Consider the following 22,455-nt stretch of genomic DNA (forward strand, 5'->3'; position numbering starts at 1 on the left):
CCTACGATTATTTTTCTCTTTTTTTTTGCCTCTCTCCGGAGATCATGTGGGTGGCAGGTAATGGTGGGCAGGAATTGAACCAGCCAGGATAGGGCAGACTCAATGGATCAGCTGGTTTTTACTTGTCCTTTTTCATATATTCATAGGATAATAGAACTGAGCATGACTGTGAGCCAATGCAAAATGGAAATACAGGAACAGTAGGTGCTTCAAAGCACCCCTGAAATGAGTTGCACTATGGAAGTGAATGCTTGTTAAACTGCTGATTCCTTGTTTCAGCAGAGAGTAGGTAAGACTATACAAAATCTGCAAGAGTCAGATGTGAGTGGGGAGTGTCTGTATCGCGCTGCACACAGCATGATAACGATGGGACAGGCTGGCTGAACCAATAGGTCTTCTCCTCTCCATCATTTCCGTATATATTTGTACCGGAGTATAAGATATTATGAGGTAGAGTGTGAATATCATACCAACTGCCAAACATTTTGCAGAAAGGAGTTTGAGAATTATTTGTAGTTTTTGTCTCTAAAAGGGCCTGTAATCCTGCACATTCCATCCTCTCTGCACCTCCCCCACCCCACATCTGTTCAGCCACTCTGTAGAAATGTAAAACTCCAGCTTGCTAATGATGCAAAAAATGTATCAGATGTGAAAAGCAATTCATGGGGTAGCACAGCCCCTCCTTTGGGGAGTCAGGTGAGTCACTTGCTGCAGAATACCCAGCCTCTGACCTGCTCTCGTTGCCACAGTATTTATATGGCTGGTCCAGTTAAGTTTCTGGTCAATGGTGACCCCCCCAGGATGTTGATGGTGGGGGTTTCGGCGATGGTAATGCCGTTGAATGTCAAGGGGAGGTGGTTAGACACTCTCTTGTTGGAGATGGTCATTGCCTGGCACTTGTCTGGCATGTGGCATTGTCAGAATACAGATCAAAATCAAACTCCAGTTCATGCTCCAAATAGGCAGCAACCTACCCCAAGACAACCTGCCAGGTCTCCCTGCTAATAAACCCTCAAAATCTTACTCAGTACAGTCCCCAGCATGAGAAAGAAAGAATTGCATTTAAATTTTATAATTTGTTCATGGGCTGTGGGCGTCGCTGGCAAGGCCAGCATTTGTTGCCCATCCCTAATTGCCCTAGAGAAGGAGGCCTTGCCCCCTTCTTGAACCGCTGCAGTCCATGAGGTGAAGGTTCTCCCACAGTGCTGTTAGGAAGGGAGTTCCAGGATTTTGACCCAGCGACAACAAAGGAACAGCGATAAATTTGCAAGTCGGGATGTTGTGTGACTTGGAGGGGAACGTGCAGGTGGTGTTGTTCCCATATGCCTGCTGCCCTTGTACTTCTAGGTAGTAGAGGTTGCGGATTTGGGAGGTGCTGCAGTGCATCCTGTACATGGTACACACTGCAGCTACGGTGCAGCGGTGGTGAAGGGAGTGAATGTTTAGGGTGGTGGATGGGGTGCCAATAAAGCAGGTTGCTTTGTCCTGGATGGTGTTGAGCTTCTTGAGTGTTGTTGGAGCTGCACTCATCCAGACAAGTAAAGAATATTCCATCACACTCCTGACCTTGCGCCTTGTAGATGGTGGATAGGCTTTGGGGAGTCACTCACCACAGAATACCCGGCCTCTGAGCTGCTGTTGTAGCCACAGTATTTATGTGGCTGGTCCAGTTAAGTTTCTGGTCAATGGTACGCCCATGATGGCGATGGTAATGCCGTTGAAGGTCAAGGGGAGGCGGTTAGATTCTCTCTTGTTGGAGATGATCATTGCCTGGCATGAATGTTACTTGCCACTTATCAGCCCAAGCCTAGATGTTGTCCAGGTCTTGCTGCATGCAGGCACAGACTACTTCATTATCTTTCATAACCTCAGGACATCCCAAAGTGCTTTACAACCAATGATTTCATAGAATCATAGAAAATTTCCAGCACAGAAGGAGGCCATTCGGCCCATCGTGTCCGCACCGGCCAAAAACGAGCCTAATCCCACTTTCCAGCACTTGGTCCGTAGCCTTGTAGGTCACGGCACTGAAGTGCACATCCAGGTACTTTTTAAAATGATTTGAGGGTGTCTGCCTCCATGACCCTTTCAGGCAGTGAGTTACAGACCCCCACCACCCTCTGGGCGAAAATATTTTCCTCAGCTCCCCTCTAATCCTTCTACCAATCACTTTAAATCTATGGCCCCTGGTTATTGACCTCTCTGCTGAGGGAAATAGGTCCTTCCTATCCACTCTATCTAGGCCCCTCATAATTTTGTACACCTCAATTAAATCACCTCTCAGCCTCCTCTATTCCAAAGAGAACAGCCCCAGCCTATGATTTACTTTTGAAGTGTAGTCCCTGTTGTAACGTAGGAAACGCGGCAACCAATTTGCACACAGCAAGATCCCACAAACAGCATAAGAACATAAGAAGCAGGAGTAGGCCATACGGCCCCTCAAGCCTGCTCCGCCATTCAATCAGATCATGGCTGATCTTCACCCTCAACTCCATTTTCCCGCTGGATCCCCATATCCCTCAATTCCCCTAGAGTCCAAAAATCTTGGGGAATTGAGCATATTTGAATATGCCTTGAGCATATTTGAATATGCCTTGAGCATATTCAATGACTCAGTATCCACAGCCCTCTGGGGTAGAGAATTCCAAAGATTCACAACCCCGTGTTAAGAAATTCCTCTTCATCTCAGTCTTGAATGGCCGATCCCTTATCCTGCAACTATGCCCAATATGATAATGGCCAGATAATCTGTTTTTAGTGATGTTGGTTGAGGGATATTGGCCAATACACCAGGTAGAAATCCCCTGCTCTTCTTCAAATAGTGTCATGGGATCTTTTACATCCACCCATATTGGTTTGGGTGGGGGGGGGGGGTGCAGGGAAAGCTCAGTTTAACATCTCATGTGAAAGACGATACTGCCAGCAATGCAGCACTCCTCTAGTCCTACAGTGCCAGCCTCGATTAAGTGCCCAAATCCAGCAGATTTGAACTTGCAACCTCATGCCTCAGGTGAGTGCCGCCATTCAGCTAAGCGAGCACTTTATCGGTGCCCTGAAAGTTCAGACACTCCACATTAGCCAGAAAACAAGCTACTTTCGCCTCTAACCACTTGTATCACTGCTTCCTTTGATCCACAGCACAGGCTTGGGAAACCAGGCCACATGCCTGGGAGCTGCTCAGATTTTTCCCTAAGCGTTGAGACAATCGGAACAATCTACACAGGAACATTTTACAATATTACTGAACTTTACAGTCATAGTAGTGCTGACCCTTAGATCTCATACTGTCATTATAGATCTTTACCCCCTCTCAACTCCCAGCAGTAAGTTACTTTGCCACGACACAAATCAATCTTAGCACTGACTGCTGGTAAGGCCTGTTCCTAAATTTAGCATAAATCAGGATTAAGTGTTATTTTAACAGATGGAGAAAAAAAATTCAACACATGGCCACTGTAGGAAAACAAAGTATTTTACTAGATTCTACCACAATTTGAAGTGAGGCAAGTTTGAAAACAGGAACAGATCAGAATTACCCATGAAATAATTTACAACTGGACCCAGACTGTTCCTCTACAGATTCTGCAAATCACCAGCTGTACAAAAGGTTCTGCTACTTAGGCTTTGTATAAGTTTTTGTTCCTCTTAAACTTCTCACGTTCCCACCCCGAACTCCCTCACACCCCAAGCTGCCAATGAACAAGGTCAATTGTTCAAGGAGCCCCCGACAGGCAGGTCACACAAAAGGTCAGGAGTGTCCCATACAGCATTCAGGACCAGTCCAAAGGGACAGGCTCTTCCCCTCCCTCTGAGCCTGTGATTGGATGTTAAGCAGGGTTGGGGACCAACACTGGGGTGGGGACTCAAGGCTGTCCCATATTGGGGAAGGAAGGGGGTAAAGAGGTCAGGAAAGGTCGTAGTTGAAAAACCTAAAAAAGGTACAGATGTCCCTGGAATTTTCCTTGTTAAATAACATGTCAGCTACAGGGTGAGTCCAGGGCAACTTTCCTGCACAGACCTGAGCTCAACACTGAACTCCACACTACATGGTTATAGCAAGACATCAGCATCAGCTCAGATTCATCTCGTGCAATGAATAGAGAGCACCTTGAATTGGCAAACAGAGACTGTGGAACACATCGTCCCATTATTCAGGCAGCTTGCCCAAGTGAACCTTCCATTTCCTATTCCCTTTGCACTCGGAGTGAGATTATTTCTAATGAAGAGGATTTCTGGCTAATCAGAACAGTTTCACAACATTAATCCCTTAATATGAAATTAACTTGGGTTGTAAGAATGGACACCACAAAACACAAACTCGTGTCTCAGTCACTGCCCAGTGCAGCAGGTCCCAGGTTTAATCCCAGGTGTATGCAGAGTGGGGGACGGGAGGTACACAAGTGCCATCGGAATCCACAGGGTGAAGAGTCAACAAAAGCAGACAGCGTTCCTGCTCTGATTTGTCCAGTGTCTGGTGGACAACACACCTCTAGATCTTGGGCAAAGGCAGAACAGCTTCAGCTGTGATACTCTTTCCCTTCCCTGTCCTGCCAAGACTCACTATTGTCTCATACATGTATAATGGCCATTTGGCAAATGACCAGTCCAAAATCACTGCCCCATGGAATCACAGGGATACGGAAAAATAATAAATGGATTATCTCCCCATTAACAAGTTCATCCTGAACAAAGTCCTCGCTCAGCCGAGTGCTTGCACTCGAAGAGCTGTGAAAAAACTGCAATTTCACAGTGCATCAAAATCACAAGAATTGCATCAAACACTACATTAAAAGTCCATTCCACTCCGTAAGAAACATTCTGGTTAGTTCACTGGAGGCTGCCATTAGACAAGGAGTTTAGGATCCTGTTGACATTGCTAGTCGTTCTGTACAGTCCGATCTAACGGTCCCACAGGCAGGTCACATGCTGGAGAACCACAAATCTTTTCAGACGCTTTTAACTTGAACAGGTCATCAATAACCTGCCACAGACAGTTTTCAAACGGAAAGTCATTATCCACGAGGTTGACCAGATAATAATGGTCGTGAATGTCCTGAATTATCTGCCGAGAGGGAGATCCTGCCGGGTACAATTTCGCCCATTGCTCAATCCACAAGGCAAAGGCTTCATCCTAAGAACAAATCACAGTGTTACTGAGTCTGCATTCTGCTCCCCCCTCTCCCCGACCTCCCACAGACTGCTCCCCTCCTCTCCCCCACAGAACAAAAATATTTCTCCATTTGATGTCAGATAAAGCAGTGTGTGCACTGGGATATTAGTTCAAATGGTGGTAAGAATTTCATTTGTTGATTATTTGAATGGATGTGTGTGTGGGGGGGGCGGTGGGAAGACTACCATGTCTCTGAATGGAAAGGGAGGGGGGGGTACCATGTCTTTGAATGATTAACCAGTGTGTGGCACCAAGGAGCCCGAGTAAAATTGAAGTCAATGGGAATCAGGGGGAAAACTCTCCAGTGGCTGGAGTCATACCTGGCACAAAGGAAGATGGTAGTGGTTGTTGGAGGCCAATCATCTCAGCCCCAGTACATTGCTGCAGGAGTTCCTCAGGGCAGTGTCCTAGGCCCAACCATCTTCATCTGCTTCATCAATTACCTTCTCTCCATCATAAGGTCAGAAATGGGGATGTTTGCTGATGATTGCACAGTGTTCAGTTCCATTCGCAACCCCTCAGATAATGAAGCAGTCCGTGCCCACATGCAGCAAGACCTGGACAACTTCCAGGCTTGGGCTGATAAATGGCAAGTAACATTCGTGCCAGACAAGTGCCAGGCAATGACCATCTCCAACAAGAGAGAGTCTAATCACCTCCCCTTGACATTCAACAGAATTACCATCACTGAATCGCCCACCATCCACATCCTGGGGGTCACTACTGACCAGAAACTTAACTGGACCAGCCATATAAATACTGTGGCTACAGGAGCAGGTCAGAGGCTAGGTGTGTTCTATGTTTCTATGGTGAGTGACTCACCTCCTGACTCCCCAAAGCCTTTTCACAATCTACAAGGCACAAGTCAGGAGTGTGATGGAATACTCTCCACTTGCCTGGATGAATGCAGCTCCAACAACACACAAGAAGCTCGACACCATCCAGGACAAAGCAGCCCGTTTGATTGGCACTCCATCCACCACCCTAAACATTCACTCCCTTCACCACCGGCGCACAGTGGTTGCAGTGTGTACCATTTACAGGATGCACTGCAGCAATTCGCCAAGGCTTCTTCGACAGCACCTCCCAAACCCGTGACCTCTACCACCTAGAAGGACAAGGGCAGCAGGCACATGGGAACACCACCTGCACGTTCCCCTCCAAGTTACACACCATCCCGACTTGGAAATATATCGAAGTTCCTTCATTGACGCTGGGTCAAAATCCTGGAACTCCCTACCTAAACAGCACTGTGGGAGAACCTTCGCCACATGGACTGCAGCAGTTCAAGGCAGCAGCTCACCACCACCTTCTCAAGGGTAATTAGGTGTGGGCAATAAGTGCTGGCCTCGTCAGCAACGCCCACATCCCATAAACAAATTTTGAAAAAGATGCAGGATTCCCACAGCAGTGTGCTAGGTGCTGCCACACATACAAGTTTGAGGACTGAGGATTGATGTGTTCAGACCCATTGCAGGGGAAGGACATTGAACAGTTATGAAATTCATCTACTGACATTTTTTTTTTTACAAAGTGACCCAGGAGTTTATAGGATTTTATTCTACACAAGGTTTGGTTCCCATTACCTTCCAGTACATGAAACTGATGGGATCAACCACTGTGGGCTGAATTATCTCACGTCCAGGGAAGATGCCCCATGTAACGGCAATTGGCTTCAGGTCAAAGGCATTATTTATGTTCTCACCCTGCAACAGGTTAGAAAAGGTTGCAGGTTAATTTATGAATCAGTGCTGAAAACAGCTGCAGTTTCTCACTTACACCCATATTAGGTTGGATACAAGGACAATACAAGATCTAATAAAGTCATCTGAAAATCAATCTGCTTGTGTTCCAAAAACTGGATTGTTGCCCATTTCATCTCCCTGGTGACCGTGTACGCTGCAGAACCTAACTTGAAGTTGCTTCTCTGCTCTTCCAATGGCAGTACTAGGTCAGGCTGGTTGCTGGGTCTCAGGACTAAGGGAGCCATCAGCCTCCTTGTGCTGGGTCATGACATGACGCTACAATGCTTGCTCACAGTCAGCATCCGAGTAGGAAGCTAGAGGGGCTGGTCATGTCACCCTGCAGCCATGACCGTACTGCTGGTGTCGCCCTGGGGCCATTCCAGTGTCCTGTGTGGGAGCTCAGAAGGCAGTAAAAGCTCTCCTTAACGTCTCTTTCCATCCGAGCCCCACGCATTCTGAAGCTGGAGACGGCCACCTGTAGTAGCGCAAGCATTGACAAGAGATTGTCCCACCCTGCAATACACCAGTCACGGAGGGCTCCGCTGCCGATCGTCACGGAGGAGTGCAGTTCAGATAAGCAGTTACGTGTGACTGAGGAAAAGCAGCTAGTGGACTTCTTCACTCCAGCCATCAGACCTTGCAGAATGCGGTCACACTATCTAATGACTAGAAGTGTTAGCCCATGGACAGCATCCTTTTAAACACAGGCTTAAGGTTGTATGGATATAAGTTGGCTTTTAGCCAACAGGCTGTTAACTTTCATCAGGAGACTGAGGGTAACAGGCAGCAGTGAAACCCTAGCAACCTACAAACGAATGAGAAACAAAAGAACAGACTAGAGATATAGACGAAGAAGACGACTGCACCTTACTTTTAACACCTTTCATTACAGTGCAAGTGAAACTCATCTACCTCCCTTACTGCACGACTCGTGGTCCCGCCCATTACAGTGATGGGTCCTCACCTTCACATTTACAATCTGGTAGTTCACTCGTGTTTTGTATTTCTTCAGAACTTGAAGTAGAGTAGATATATTTTCAGAGGAGGTAAAAAACTCGAGGTAGGCCTGGAACAGGAAGAGCAAGATTCAGGCACAGAGCAAAGACATACGTTCCCTTATGGTCTACACTCACTTTCCCTAGATTCCAAACCAGGGAGTTTTGAACCTCAAGCAGGTTCTCTTCACTCTCCCAGTATTCAAGTTACTCTTACCTTCTGAAACACGTAGCCTCCCTCTGGCCCCCAGCCCACAATGGGGTCGGTTGAAGGCTTAGCGTTGATGTTGGGTTGAGAGTTTATAGTGAGAATGCCCATTTGATTCACTTTCTCCAGTTCCTCTTTCATCAGGGATGTTTCTGGTGCCAGAGGTTCGTCATTCCAGGGCAGACAGGTCACCTAAGAATACATAAGCCAGGAGTCACTGATTAGCTCCATATCTGTTTATAAACTGGGCTGGCTTGGTTGTTCAAAACACTTCAGTCCTGGACTCCAAGCCAGAAGGCACAAAGTGGTTTACTTCAGCAGGACAAGTTGTGCCAGCTCGCAGTTCATTAGCTGCCGGCAGAATGCATGTTCCATCTCCAGGGAGAGGGGTGAAAAGGAGGCAGCAACATCGAATCACGAGCAAGTCACCGTTGGGTGATTGCTACAGCTTTCTTTTTGGAGGACAGTGAAAATATTTGCCACAAGATCCCAGAATACAGTGTCTAGCTCTACCTCAGCACCACCACCTCTCTCAACCCCTCCACTGTCTCTCATTTGTCACACTTCTTGTCTGACATCCAGTACTGGATGAGCAGAAATTTCCTCCAACTAAATATTGGGAAGATCGAAGCCATTTTCTTTGGTCCCTGCCACAAACACCGTTCCCTCGCCACCAACTCCATCTCTCTCCCTGGCCACTGTGAGGCTGAACCAGACCGTTCGTATAAGTGGCATCCTATTTAACCGAGATGAGCTTCCTACCACATATCCGCTCCATCACCAAGACCGCGTACATCCACCTCCGTAATATCACCCGTCTCCACCCCTGCCTCAGCTCATCTGATGCTGAAACCCTCATCCATGCCTTGGTTACCTCTCGAATTGACTTCCAATGCTGTCAATGGCATCCCATCTTTTACCTTCTATAAACTTGAGCTCATCCAAAACTGCTGCCTGTATCCTAACTCACGCCAGGCCCATTCACCCATCACCCCTGTGCTCGCTGATCTACATTGGCTCCCAATCTGGCAACGCCTTGATTTTAAAATTTGCATCCTTGTTTTCAAGTCCCTCCATGGCCTCGCCCCTCCCTATCTCTGTGACCTCCTCCAGCCCTACAACCTTCTGAGCTCCTCCAATTCTTGCCTCTTGTGCATCCCTGATTTTAATTGCTCCACCATTGGCAGCAGTGCCTTCAGCTGCCTAGGTCCTAAGCTCTGGAATTCTCTCCCTAAACCTCTCCGCCTCTCTACCTCTCTCTCCTCCTTTAAGACACTCCTTAAAACCTACCTCTTTAACCAAGCTTTTGGTCACCTGTCCTAATATCTCCTTATGTGGCTCGGTGTCAAATTTTACCTGATTACGCTCCTGTGAAGCGCCTTGGAACGTTTTACTACATTAAAGGCACTATATAAATGCAAGTAATTGTTGTCTGCTCCATTAGAATTGGTTCTTCTGTAGATTCTTAAATTCAAAACAAGTTTACTGAACAATTTCCAGATCTACTGCCCAGAAATATCTTCCTTTATCCCAAATTCCTTAGCACACAGGGGGAAAGCTCATTTAACCAGGTATCTGTTAGATGATTCAATAAATATTTTTGGATATAGATCTCCAATCTGAAGACCAGATCATTTGCCATGTTAAGTTACAAGTCAGAGGGATGAGGAATCACAGTGCAGAAGATTGATAATCACTGTTGTGGATGTTGCTGGAGCCCTCGGTGGGAAAGAAGAAAATGTAAAAAACTGTTGCTAATACCAGCTTCGGAGATGGTGGTAGTTAATTTGGCATAGTTTGTGGTACAGGAAGACTGGGGCTGTCCGAAACACTGCCTCTAACTCTCAATGGGGCGTGAGTGGCACAGAAACCCCAAGGTTTGCACTGGAGGTTCTGGACTTCGACTACTCAATATAGATTTACATTTATAGGACACAAATATGTCAGGACAGCGCGAATATTGAAATTTCCTGACATTCATCAGCGACGTCACCCATTTGAATCCTCATTCTTCCGTACTGTATAACTTCACCTGGTAGCAGCTGCATCTAAACACTTAACTGGGCAGGTCAGAAGTGAGCATCAAATTACATTTTTAAACTTAAAGAGGAAAGTTTCCATAAGCTGCTACAGGATTTGTAACAACTTTTGTCTTACAAATTAGTTACAATAAATATTACAGCTACCTATTAGCAGTTTTACTTGGTCACTGCAGTTCTATTACCTTTTTCCCGTTGCTGTTGGGTTGCCCAGTGATATACATTGTGAAAACTTTAAAGATGCTTTCTTCATCGACCAGCTTCTCTCCCCACATCTTCAGCAGCTCCTCCTTGGGACAGTTATTCTTCATATAGAAAAGGTAATAATCATTCAGCTCACCAAATGCAGGAGATGACGAGTTCCCCCTAAAACATCGAATGTGAAATTGCAAGGAGTCTGGTCACTGATTAATTGGTTTAAGGCAAGACCATCAATGAAGTTCAACTTGATTTTAACTGTAAATATTCTTTGTATAATTGTTTACAAGCTTTAGGGCCTCTGAAAATTAAGCAAACTCTAGTGTTGCCATTGGGTCTATTTAGTGAATTAGTACCAATATACAATAGAGAAAATAAACCCATACTTTAGCCAATATACTTTAATGTTGGAATACTTATTTTCATCCCCTCAAATTATCAATGAAAGACCTGTAACCACCAGCACTTCAACCTGGCGTTACACAACTCAAAACACTCACTCCAGACACAACCCAAGTTTGGAAGGACTGAATTAAGAGTTGTGCTCCTGGGTACTTTTCCACTGAGTGCAAATTCCACACACACCACACTAACAACAACTTGCATTTATATAGCACCTTTAATGTAGTAAGACGTCCCAAGGTGCTTCACAGAAGCGTTTTCAAACAAAATTTGACACCGAGCCACATAAGGAGATGTTAGGACAGGTGATCAAAGAGATAGGTTTTAAGGAGAGTCTTAAAGGAGGAGAGAGAGATAGAGAGGCTGAGAGGTTTAGGGAGGGAATTCCAGAGCTTAGGGCCTAGGCAGCTGAAGGCACGGCCGCCAATGGTGGAGCGATTAAAATCGGGGATGCGCAAGAGGCAAGAACTGGAGGAGCGCAGAGATCTCGGAGTGTTGTAGGGCTGGAGGAGGTTACAGCGATAGGGAGGGGCAAGGCCATGGAGGGATTTGAAAACAAGGATGAGGATTTTAAAATCGAGCCATTCCCGCACTGAGAGCCAATGGAGGTCAGCGAGCACAGGGGGTGATGGGTGAACGGGACTTGGTGTGAGTTAGGATACAGGCAGCGGAGTTTTGGATGAGCTCAAGTTTATAGCAGGTGGAAGATGGGAGGCCGGCCAGGAGAGCAATGGAATAGTCGAGTCTAGAAGTAACAAAGGAATGGATGAGGGTTTCAGCAGCATGAGTTGAGGCAGAGGCGGAGACGGGTGATGCTACGGAGGTGGAAGTAGACGGTCTTGATGATGGAGCGGATATGTGGTCGGAAGCTCATCTCAGGATGCCAAGGTTATGAACAGTCTGGTTCAGCTTCAGACAGTGGCCAGGGAGAGGGATGGAGTGGTGGCTAGGGGACAGAGTTTGTGGCAGGGACCGAACACAATGGCTTCGGTCTTCCCAATATTTAGTTGGAGGAAATGTTTGCTCATCCAGTACAGGATGACAGACAAGCGATGTGACAAATGAGACACATTGGAGGGGTCAAGAGAGGTGACGGTGAGGTAGAGCTGGGTGTCATCAGCGTACATGTGGAACCTGATGTGTTTTCGGATGATGTCGCCGAGAGGCAGCATGTAGATGAGAAATAGTAGGGGCCAAGGATAGATCCTTGGGGGTCTCGAGATAACGGTGCAGGAGCTGGAAGAGAAGCCATTGCAGGTGATTCTCTGGCCACGACTGGATAAATAAGAATGGAACCAGGCGAGTGCAGTCCCATCCAGCTGGACGACGGAGGAGATGTGTTGGAGGAGGATGGTGTGGTCAACAGTGTCAAAGGCTGCAGACAGGTCGAGTAGGATGAGGAGGGATACTTTACCATGGTCAGTCACATAGGAACAAAACCCAAATGACGATGCCAGTATCAGGCCAAACATTTACAATTGTAAACTTGCTAGTGTGATGAGCTGCTCTCATACTGCACCTTTACACAATAGTTCATGGTCTAAACACCAGTAATGATTTAAGACTGTACCATCTTCCGTTGGGAAATTCATCCCAATCCTGGGTTCTGTAGATGTAACTCTTTGGCCTTGAAGCCCAGAATATTGGTCGGACATCCTCGACCTTCCGCTTTGGATTGGCGCTGATGGTCCATGGCAAAGCTCGTCTGGGGGGAGGGGAGAGGAAGAGATTAAAGGCTTAGACGCACCCGATTCCATGATAGCTTCCTACAAGAATGGAAAGCCAGGAAATATTCAAAAGGTTAATTCCTGGATACTATAGATTATAGTTACAGTACATAGAAATAACAGCAACAACCACTGTAAACCAATGATCTCCTTTCTGGGATTAAGTAATATCACGTCCTACACCAAAACAGTGATATAAGTTCATCAATAAACAAGGGGAGAGCCAGTATATCCAGAATTTAAACAAAATTATGCTAAGCATCAAGCTACCACCATTAACATTTTTGCTAGTCCCAGTCTAGTGAATTGCAGAGATCACGTACTTGTGTACATAGTTATATATCTGTTCAAACCCACCTAGGGTCCTCAGTCCACAGTCCCAGTCGTTTCAGAATCTCCATGGTTGCCACCTCTCGGTTCAGGGTGTAGAAGTGGAGCCCTGGTACCAGCCCCGATTCCAGCAACACTTTGCACATGTCAGTGGCCAAGTCAATACCATAATTCCTAATAGCAGCGTCATTATCCTTGATAGGCTCAATGATGTCTTTGATTTCCTGTGGCACCTGTAGCTTGGAGAGTTTGACCAGCTGTCGCAATGAGTGATACCCCTGCCACAGGATAAGGGAAGATGAGAATGAGATCAATAACCTGAACTGCACCAACACAAGGAGTGAGGAAGAAAGTGCTCTCCTCCTACAGGAAATTGGGTGAAGTTACTGCCCCAGTTTAAGGCATGCCTTGTAGTGTAGGTCACCTCAGCCTCTCACCTGGAATCAGGGATGCCTCCAGCTCCTCGGATCATACGTACCTGAATGGGAAAGATTCCAGGCAGAATTGGACAAGTAATTCCGATTGCACGACAGTCCTTGAAAAACGTCAGGAAGGTTTCAGGTTTGAAGAAGAGTTGGGTTATAATAAAGTCTGAGCCGGATTCCACCTTCGCCTTCAGGTGTCTCAGATCATCCTCGTAACTGGTGCACTCTGGGTGCCCTGTTGGGTAACCTGCGAGGAAGCAAGATTGAAATCAGCACCTTGCCTGGTTTAAGGTGTAGAGAATGGGATGCAAAGAAACTGGGTTTGCAGAGCTAAGCTTACCAGCAACACAGATGTCAAAGTAATCGTTGAATTCGCAGCGAATGTGTTTGACCAAATCATTGGCATAATTGAATCGTCCTTCTTCAGTCTTCCACTCATCACCCATGGGATCTGCCAAATAATAGCCTCTGTTAGAGGCCCACGCATCCCAGAGCATTGAACAGCACCTCCCACCGTCTCATCCAGTCTGTTCCTGCCCCTCCCTGTCCCCAATATATCTGGAAAATGTGGAAAAATATAGAATAGATTGTACCACATCTTACTCTGATTTGTTTGAATGTGGTCGACCAGGAGGTTTGAAAAGGGTAATTCTTGTTATGGTTGGCTCATTGGTGAATATATCCTAAATCAGAACACCTAAATCTGTTAATATCAGCAACCTGAGATTAATGGGAACACTGGATGGTTATAATATTGGGTTGAGTTCAGTGCTCAGCTGCTGGTTTTGATGGATGGGTCGAGCTCAGTGGTAATTGGAGTTTGTTTGCCAGATTCACTAGCGCTGCTGCTAAGTATATAACGTGGGGTAACGATTGGCTGCCTGTGTGTTGGGAGTCAGTGGCTGTTGAACCCCAGTAAACCTAACAGAAAAACAGCTTCAAGTTTAAACTTTATTCATGTCCCTCACGGCTCCAAGGATGTGACCTATAAAAACAAAACATTTGGATATTCCTACAATAGAACAAGAGGGACTTGCCTGACAGACTAATGCCATGATAATCAAAGGGCCAAGTTCCTTCTGTGCACCATCCTCCCCGTATCTATGGATGTTATTAATGTGGTAGGTAATGGTGGATGGAGCTGATTCGCCCAGACTCTGAGCTCAGAGGCATAAAGCAGGAACCAGAAGTTTCCCATAGGAAAGTGGGGGCGGGGCAGAAACATGTAAAAGGAGGTGGTTAGCAGCTGAACACTGATGAATATCTTACCACCACGGAGTGCGAGTATGTTCTTCAGCCCCAGGCTACGAGCCTTGTGCAGATGCCGAGAGATCTGATCCTTGGTCTGGTTACAGCAGGTTATGTGGAGCAATGTTTCTAGGCCACAGTAATTTACTGCTGTGCTGGCTATGGTCATGGACGAAGTTTCTTTCTCGGAACCTGGGTCCCCAGCAGGATGCCAGGTCACATCAATGAAGAGCGGCCCACCGAGAGCCATACGGTCAAACCTAACCCAAACAAAGGCCAAGATCAACAACTTACAAGACATCTCTCACTTTACAAATAGAAACTAGTTTGGAACCAATTCCAAAGTTTAGCTCCTCCATCGGTTCAGCAAATTTAACTAGTGAGCTGTACAAATCAGGAAGACCCTTGGTATTTGCCAAGTTAGCTGATCTCCACTGGGGCTGGGGTAAAGTACAGCAGCAGGTCTCAGTACCTCCAGGTTAGGAAGGAAATAATTTTTTAAAAGAATCAATAGGCCAGGGTTCACACTCCTGAAACTATTCCAGTGACTCGAGGTGAGTGTCAGGTTCAGCTGTGATGTTCCTGCCAACACTGTCTAGGTTCATATTTTGACAAAGGACTGAAGGATTTGTACCTCAGTGAGAGCCATCACTTTCAGGAAAGGCCAGGACTGAGAGGTGTAGAGGAACAAAGGGACCTTGGAGTGCATGTCCACAGATCCCTGAAGGTAGCAGGACAGGTAGATAAGGTGGCATACGGGATACTTTCCTTTATTAGCTGAGGCCCAGAATATAAGGGCAGGGAGGTTATGCTGGAACGGTGTAAAACACTGGTTAGGCCACAGCTTGAGCGCTCTACACAGTTCTGGTCACCATATTACAGGAAAGATGTGACTGCATTAGAGAGGGTGCAGAGGAGATTTACAAGGGTGTTGCCAGGGCTGGAGAATTTTAGCAATGAGAAAAGATTGGATAGGCTGGGGTTGTTTTCTTTGGAACAATGGAGGCTGAGGGGAGATTTAATTGAGGTATAAAATTATGAGGGGCCTAGATAGAGTGGATAGGGAGGACACATTTCCCTTAGCAGAGGGGTCAGTGACCAGGGGGCATAGATTTAAAGTAATTGATAGAAGGATTAGACGGGAGCTGAGGAGAAATGTTTTCACCCAGAGGGTGGTGGGGGTCTGGAACTCACTGCCTGAAAGGGTGGTAGAGGCAGAAACCCTCAACTCATTTAAAATGTACCTGGATGTGCACCTGAAGTGCTGTAACCCACAGGGCTACGGACCAAGAGCTGGAAAGTGGGATTAAGCTGGATAGCTCTTTTTCGGCTGGCACGGACACGACGGGCTGAACGGCCTCCTTCTGTGCCGTAACTTTCTATGATTTTATGATCTGTGGAACTGCACCTGGTGGAGGGACTCAGACAGGAGAAAAAGGAACTTAAAAAAATTACTGCAAATATTAAACAAGCCAAAACTGCACAGCAGAGGGTTGGGCATTCAACGAGAACCATTTGGTCGCCTTGTACCCTGTGTGTTGGGTGCATTTATTTTGATTATGTTACCGGAAGGAAGCAGGAGTTGGTTAGTATCAAACCAGGTTGGTCCCATTAATCTTTATTGTGTAACTCCACATTTATTCAAGGACATTGACATGCACCCCGGAACATTTCACTGTATATCTCCAACACCTTTCAGTTTTTCCTTGTGTGGTGCATCTCTCACTGCCTGAGGAACTTGTCCCTGCTCTGTTATCCCACTCCAGCTAGTTTCTTGCAAACATATCTAACCCTCTGATCCCCAAGGGGATGGAGATTCACACCGTGGGGAATCACGGCCACCAACCAGCGATGCAATAGACAAGCACCAGCACCACCAATACTAGCAGCGGTGTGGAAGTGATGCAGCCATCTTAATGCTTCCAACAATATGTCTATGTAATAATCCAATAAGATATGTAATTCTATAAATCACATATTCCTGGTCCAAGCAAACAAAGGGAGGCAGGTCTGAATAACAAAGTTGGGGCTATGTTTACTTCCAAGCAAGGATTGGGTTACCTAGACCAACTAACATCCAACCACACAACAACTTGAGATCCAGATTTGGGGAATATTTATTTTGTAAAACAGTCTTTCTCCTCCCTTCCTCTCCATCTCACAGCAATTCTACTGACCAAGTCAATGGAGCCCAACAACCCCACTCTTCCGCTGAGCTTTTGTACACGGGACCATTCACTGCTGCTCAGTGTTACCAGTCTCACCTGGAGATCAGATTAACGGCACCAGTGGCGGTTCGTGGAGGGAAAAACTCCAAGGAGAACCATTTGTCTCCCGATTCAATACGTCGGCGCATCTTTTCCTGGAGTCGGTCGGAATCGGGGCCTGGAGTGGAACTGCGGGAGCTCCCCCGAGAAGCATCACTAGAACTGTCATCGGACCTGGACACCCGCCCCCTGTCGCTGCTACTTTGCTCTTTGTTCACCATCACCCGTTACCTGGAAGCAGAAACTCCAACATTTGAATGAATCAGAACTGCTGAGTACATCAGGGATCGGCGGCCGAGCCCAAAGCATGTTGGGCGACGTCGAGGCCCCTGCATTTTCCGATGGTTAGGGTTCGGGACCTCTTCCCTCCTCCTTGTGTCCGTTGGCTGTGAGCCAGTAAAGAACTTGTACGGGACGCAGGCAAATCTGCACCTGGCATCTTCCCGTCTACATAACTTAGAAATTGGACAGGAACCAAGATTTGGCAAAACTTTAAAAGCTTGAATCTCCCAATCACCTGAAAAGTTAACTCTGTTTCTTTCTCCACAGATGCTGCCTGACTTGCTGAGTATTTCCAGCATGTTCTGTTTTTATTTTTGGTTATTGTTGATCAGCTGAGGGAACAGATAACCTTTTACACACCGCCTGGTTTCAGGATCTGTAGTCAGACAGCGTCCAGTCTACCTTCCCGGTGAAGCCTCACCAGAGCTTCTCACCGGTGAATGCTGGGTATGTACCACTGCTGAACTGTGCCAGCAACATCCGGGCCATTATTCAGCTCCTCCCATAAAAATAACTTCTATTCACACATGGGCTTCACTGGGTCCTCAGAAAGCTCCAGAGTACTTCATAACCAATCAATTTTGAAAAGGCTGTCACTGTTGGGTAGTAAGTCCCACAAACAACAAGCAGCTGAACATTTCTGGCGGTGTAGGTTGAGGGAGGAACATTCAAGGTATCCTGAACTAAAAACCCAGAGGTGAAATCCCACCATGGCAAATTATAAAACTGAACTCAATAAATTTGGTAATTTTATTTGGACAAATATGAGCTGATCAGAGAGAGTCAGCATGGATTTGTAAAGGGTAAGTCATGTCTAACGAACCTAGTTGAATTTTTTTTTGAGGAGGTAACATGTGGTAGATAAAGGAGAGTCTTCTGGACTTCCAGATGGCATTAGATGAGGTTCCACACAAGAGACTTAAACCAAAACGAAAGCGCATAGAATTGGAGACAACCTGTTGACATGGGTAGGGAATTGGTTAAGAGGTAGGAGACAGATAATGGGTATGTACTCAAATTGGCAGGATGTGACTAGTGGTGTCCCCCAGGGATCTGTATTGAGGCCACTTGAGCTTTTCACTATATTTATAAATAACTTGGATGAAGGAATAGACAGCGGTATATCCAAGCTAGCTGATGACAAGAAGATAGGTGGCACAGTAAGTAGTGTATATGGGAGCAGAAAATTGCGATGGGCATCGATGGATTAGTGAGTGGGCAAAACTGTAGCAAATGGAATGTTTTTTTTTAAATTAATTCATGGGCTGTGGGCGTCGCTGGCAAGGCCAACATTTATTGCCCATCCCTAATTGTCCTTGAGAAGGTGGTGGTGAGCCGATGTGGGGAAGTGTGAGGTCGTCCACTTTGGACCCAAGAAAGAGGAATCAGAGTATTTTCTAAATTGTAAGATGATAAGAACTGTGGAAGTGCAGAGAGATTTGGGAGTCAATGTACAGAAATCACTAAAAACTAGGTACAAAAAAATAATTATAAGGCGAATGGAATGTTGGCCTTTATCTCAAGAGGGCTGGAATACAAAGGGGTGGAAGTTATGCTACAGCCATACAAAGCCCTGGTTAGACCCCATCTGGACATACTGTGTTCAGTTCTGGGCACGGCACCTCAGGAAGGATATACTGGCCTTGGAGGGGGTGCAGCGCAGATTCACCAAAATGATACCGGGGACAGGTTGCATAGATTAGGCTTGTATTCCCTTGAGCATAGAAGATTAAGGGATCTAACTGAAATGTTTAAGATGATTAAAGGATTTGATAGAGTAGATAGAAACTATTTCCTCTGGCGGGGGGAGTCACATATAGACCAGGCCGGGTAAGGGCGGCAGGTTTCCTCTCCCGAGGAGGGAGAGGGACAGGCCATCCTCTCTTGGTGGGGGGGGGGGGGGAAGAGGGTGGTGGGGGAGGAGAGGGTGGTGGGGGAGGAGAGGGTGGTGGGGGAGGAGAGGGTGGTGGGGGAGGAGAGGGTGGTGGGGGAGGAGAGGGTGGTGGGGGAGGAGAGGGTGGTGGGGGAGGAGAGGGTGGTGGGGGAGGAGAGGGTGGTGGGGGAGGAGAGGGTGGTGGGGGAGGAGAGGGGGGGAGAAGGGGAGGAGGGAAGAGAGTGAAGAGGGACAGGTGTGTAGGATGGGCCTATACTCTCTGGAGTTTAGAAGAATGAGATATCTCATTGAGACATAAGATTCTGAGAGGCTGTTTCCCCTGGCTGGAGAATCTGGAACTAAAAGGCATAGTCTCAGGATAAGGGGTCAGCCATTTAAGACTGAGATGAGGAGGAATTTCTTCGCTCAGAGGGTTGTGAATCTTTGGAATTCTCTATCTCAGAGGGCTGTTGGTGCAGAGTCATTGAATATATTCAAGGCTGAGATCAATAGATTTTTGGACTCGAGGGGAATTGAGGGATATGGGGATCGGGCGGGAAAGTGGAGCTTATGTTCTTAACACAAAGGGTAGTGGAAATCTGGAACTCTTTCCTCTCCCCCCACCCCCCTACAAAAATGCTGTTGAGACTAGGTCAATTGAAAATTTAAAAACTGATTGCTGGATTGTCAGGCAAGGGTATTAAGGGATGTAGAACCAGACGGAAGATGAGCAGAATTTTTTTTGCACAGGGTGCTGTTATAATCTAGAATACATGGTGGAAGTAGATTAAATAATAACTTTCAAAAGGGAATTGGATAAACACTCCCAGACACGCAGGACACGGTCCTTTATATCGGGCTGTCCCAGTAACAAACCTCCAGCCTGGCATCGTATCTCCCATTTATAGAAGGTCTGATATACCCAGACTCACTGCCAAACATTTAAATCACTTAAAGCATCAACCAAGGGTAAACTTTTGATTCTGCGCTGAGTACCTTCGTTCCATGGAACACTTTAATCCTGTCGGTGGTTTGGGAAAAGAGAGAAAGTTACAATTCAAGCGGTTACTGAAATGAGCTCAATTGCTGGTAGATTTGCTACAATGATATTCACACACGGGGAATGACGCGCGTCGGTTACTTTAATACCAGTTACAAACTAGCGATAGTAACGAAGAAATGTTACTGGAAGCCCCGAGGTGCAGGTTTGCGCCAATAAACACACACATCCCGGCCAGGCGTGAAATTACAATGTCGCTCTTTAGTTAACGGACGCGAGGGGTTTTACTTTGTTGTGAGTTTAAACCTAATGCAGATCTTCTCAAAACAAGTGTGAACGATACCGGCCTGGTTTACATGAATCACGAATCGGTCTCCAACTCTCATATTTAAACGTTTCCATCTGTTGCAAGGTCCGGGTTCTGGTCTTCATTAATGCGTCAACAATATTATATATATATATTATCTCACATTTTAGGACCCCCGATCTGTGATTGGGGCAGAACCCCGCAATCCCCGAGGCCCACTGTCCGTAGCAATCATTTAAACCTCTCGCTTGCATTAGTGTTTGGTAACATTACATACATGTAAAGTTTAATTGCACTAACAGGCTCAATGTTATTCTATTAATGCAACTAACCACTGTTCTACCGCAGATTGTGACCTCATCTGAAACTTTACATGGGTTCGAAACCCAGCTCAGCGACCGGAGTGCGGCGGACTCGCGTCAGATGAATCCCAGGCCAATTTAAGCGACCCAATCCCATCACTGATTGAATCACCTCTATTCTTAACTGTAGAAACAGACGTTAGTGAGTTTGACCACCTGTCGGGACAGAACACCAAGAGCAGGACTGAATCCCACCTCGGGTCCCGAGTTCAAATTGCAGCCCAGACTCGTCAGGAATGTAGGACTTTGAGGCTCAATTCACTTCTGAGTAGCGACATCACAACACAAACCGCTGAACAATCCCACTCAAAATCCACAGGTACAGGTCTTGTGAGAAATGAAATAGTTACACGGGTACTAAATCAAGTGATCAGAAATTGGAATTAGGAGATTGTGGGGATAATGTTGGAGCTTTACTCTGTATCTAACCCGTGCTGTACCTGCCCTGGGAGAGTTTGATGGGACAGTGTAGAGGGAGCTTTACTGTGTAACCTACCTGTGGTATAGTTGACTTGGAAACGCTTGACTCCGATGCTGGGCACGGTCCTAACTCCGATGACCCCCGAGAGTCTTCCCTCCTTTACCGGTGTTGGTTGCACTAGAATCACCGCCTCCTTTAAAACGGGAACGAAGCGGTGAATTCCGAGAGTCACCACGTTTATCCCCAGCTCCACCTCACTCAACACCCGCAATGATTTACAAACTCACCCGGCACAGAGCCAACTTCGCAGCCTCATTTAGGAGGCAGCCCCACCCAGGGCCCCCACCCCAGCAACAGACAGACAGACGGCCCCCCAGCAGCAGGCAGACAGACAGGCAGACAGACAGACAGCCAGCCCCCCCTCCCCAGGGCCCCGCAGACAGACAGACCCCCTCCCCGGGCCCCCACCACCCGCAGACAGACAGACCCCCTCCCCGGGCCCCCACCACCCGCAGACAGACAGACCCCCTCCCCGGGCCCCCACCACCCGCAGACAGACAGACCCCCTCCCCGGGCCCCCACCACCCGCAGACAGACAGACCCCTTCCCCGGGCCCCCACCACCCGCAGACAGACAGCAGACAGACCCCCTCCCCGGGCCCCCACCACCCGCAGACAGACAGCAGACAGACCCCCTCCCCGGGCCCCCACCACCCGCAGACAGACAGACAGACCCCCTCCCCGGGCCCCCACCACCCGCAGACAGACAGACAGACCCCCTCCCCGGGCCCCCACCACCCGCAGACAGACAGACCCCCTCCCCGGGCCCCCACCACCCGCAGACAGACAGACCCCCTCCCCGGGCCCCCACCACCCGCAGACAGACAGACCCCCTCCCCGGGCCCCCACCACCCGCAGACAGACAGCCCCCCTCCCCGGGCCCCCACCACCCGCAGACAGACAGACCCCCTCCCCGGGCCCCCACCACCCGCAGACAGACAGCAGACAGACCCCCTCCCCGGGCCCCCACCACCCGCAGACAGACAGACAGACCCCCTCCCCGGGCCCCCACCACCCGCAGACAGACAGCCCCCCTCCCCGGGCCCCCACCACCCGCAGACAGACCCCTTCCCCGGGCCCCCACCACCCGCAGACAGACAGCAGACAGCCCCCCTCCCCGGGCCCCCACCACCCGCAGACAGACAGCCCCCCTCCCCTCAGCAGACAGCCCCCCTCCCCTCAGCAGACAGCCCCAGCCCAGCCCGCATGTTTCCGACACTTTACATCAAAGGTTAAAATCGCTGCCCCAACAACATGCCCAGAGCGGCGCGCTCCCGCCACCTACCTATTGCTTCGGATTCTCGGTGCGCGCTCCCGTCAACCTCACGCGCGTCCTCGATTCGCTATGAATCCACGTGCACGCGGGTGACGTGGTACCGGACGCCGGCTCGCGGCGC

The 22,455-nt window shown here is 47.8% G+C and overlaps 1 protein-coding gene across 4 annotated transcripts; it reads right to left on the minus strand.

Moving 5' to 3' along the window:
- Window positions 1-3,451: 3,451 nt before the first annotated feature.
- On the minus strand, window positions 3,452-22,444 carry mthfr (methylenetetrahydrofolate reductase (NAD(P)H)). Of its 4 annotated transcripts, XM_067970155.1 has the most exons (13): window positions 22,344-22,444; window positions 21,075-21,192; window positions 16,752-16,985; window positions 14,509-14,747; window positions 13,580-13,690; window positions 13,293-13,486; window positions 12,842-13,092; window positions 12,328-12,462; window positions 10,343-10,523; window positions 8,128-8,310; window positions 7,880-7,981; window positions 6,757-6,876; window positions 3,452-5,131 (listed from the first exon to the last, which is right to left on the minus strand). In XM_067970155.1, the coding sequence occupies exons 3-13, from the start codon at window positions 16,973-16,975 to the stop codon at window positions 4,877-4,879; spliced, it is 1,995 nt and encodes a 664-aa protein (XP_067826256.1). In that variant the 5' UTR covers window positions 16,976-16,985; window positions 21,075-21,192; window positions 22,344-22,444; the 3' UTR covers window positions 3,452-4,876. The 4 variants fall into 4 exon arrangements, with proteins under 4 accessions (XP_067826256.1, XP_067826255.1, XP_067826257.1 ...); XM_067970154.1 differs by lacking the exon at window positions 22,344-22,444 and having other exon boundaries at window positions 21,075-21,360; XM_067970156.1 differs by lacking the exons at window positions 21,075-21,192; window positions 22,344-22,444 and adding an exon at window positions 20,549-20,588.
- Window positions 22,445-22,455: the final 11 nt, after the last annotated feature.

The sequence above is a fragment of the Heptranchias perlo genome, chromosome 32, assembly GCF_035084215.1.
Source record: "Heptranchias perlo isolate sHepPer1 chromosome 32, sHepPer1.hap1, whole genome shotgun sequence".
NCBI lineage: Eukaryota > Metazoa > Chordata > Chondrichthyes > Hexanchiformes > Hexanchidae > Heptranchias > Heptranchias perlo.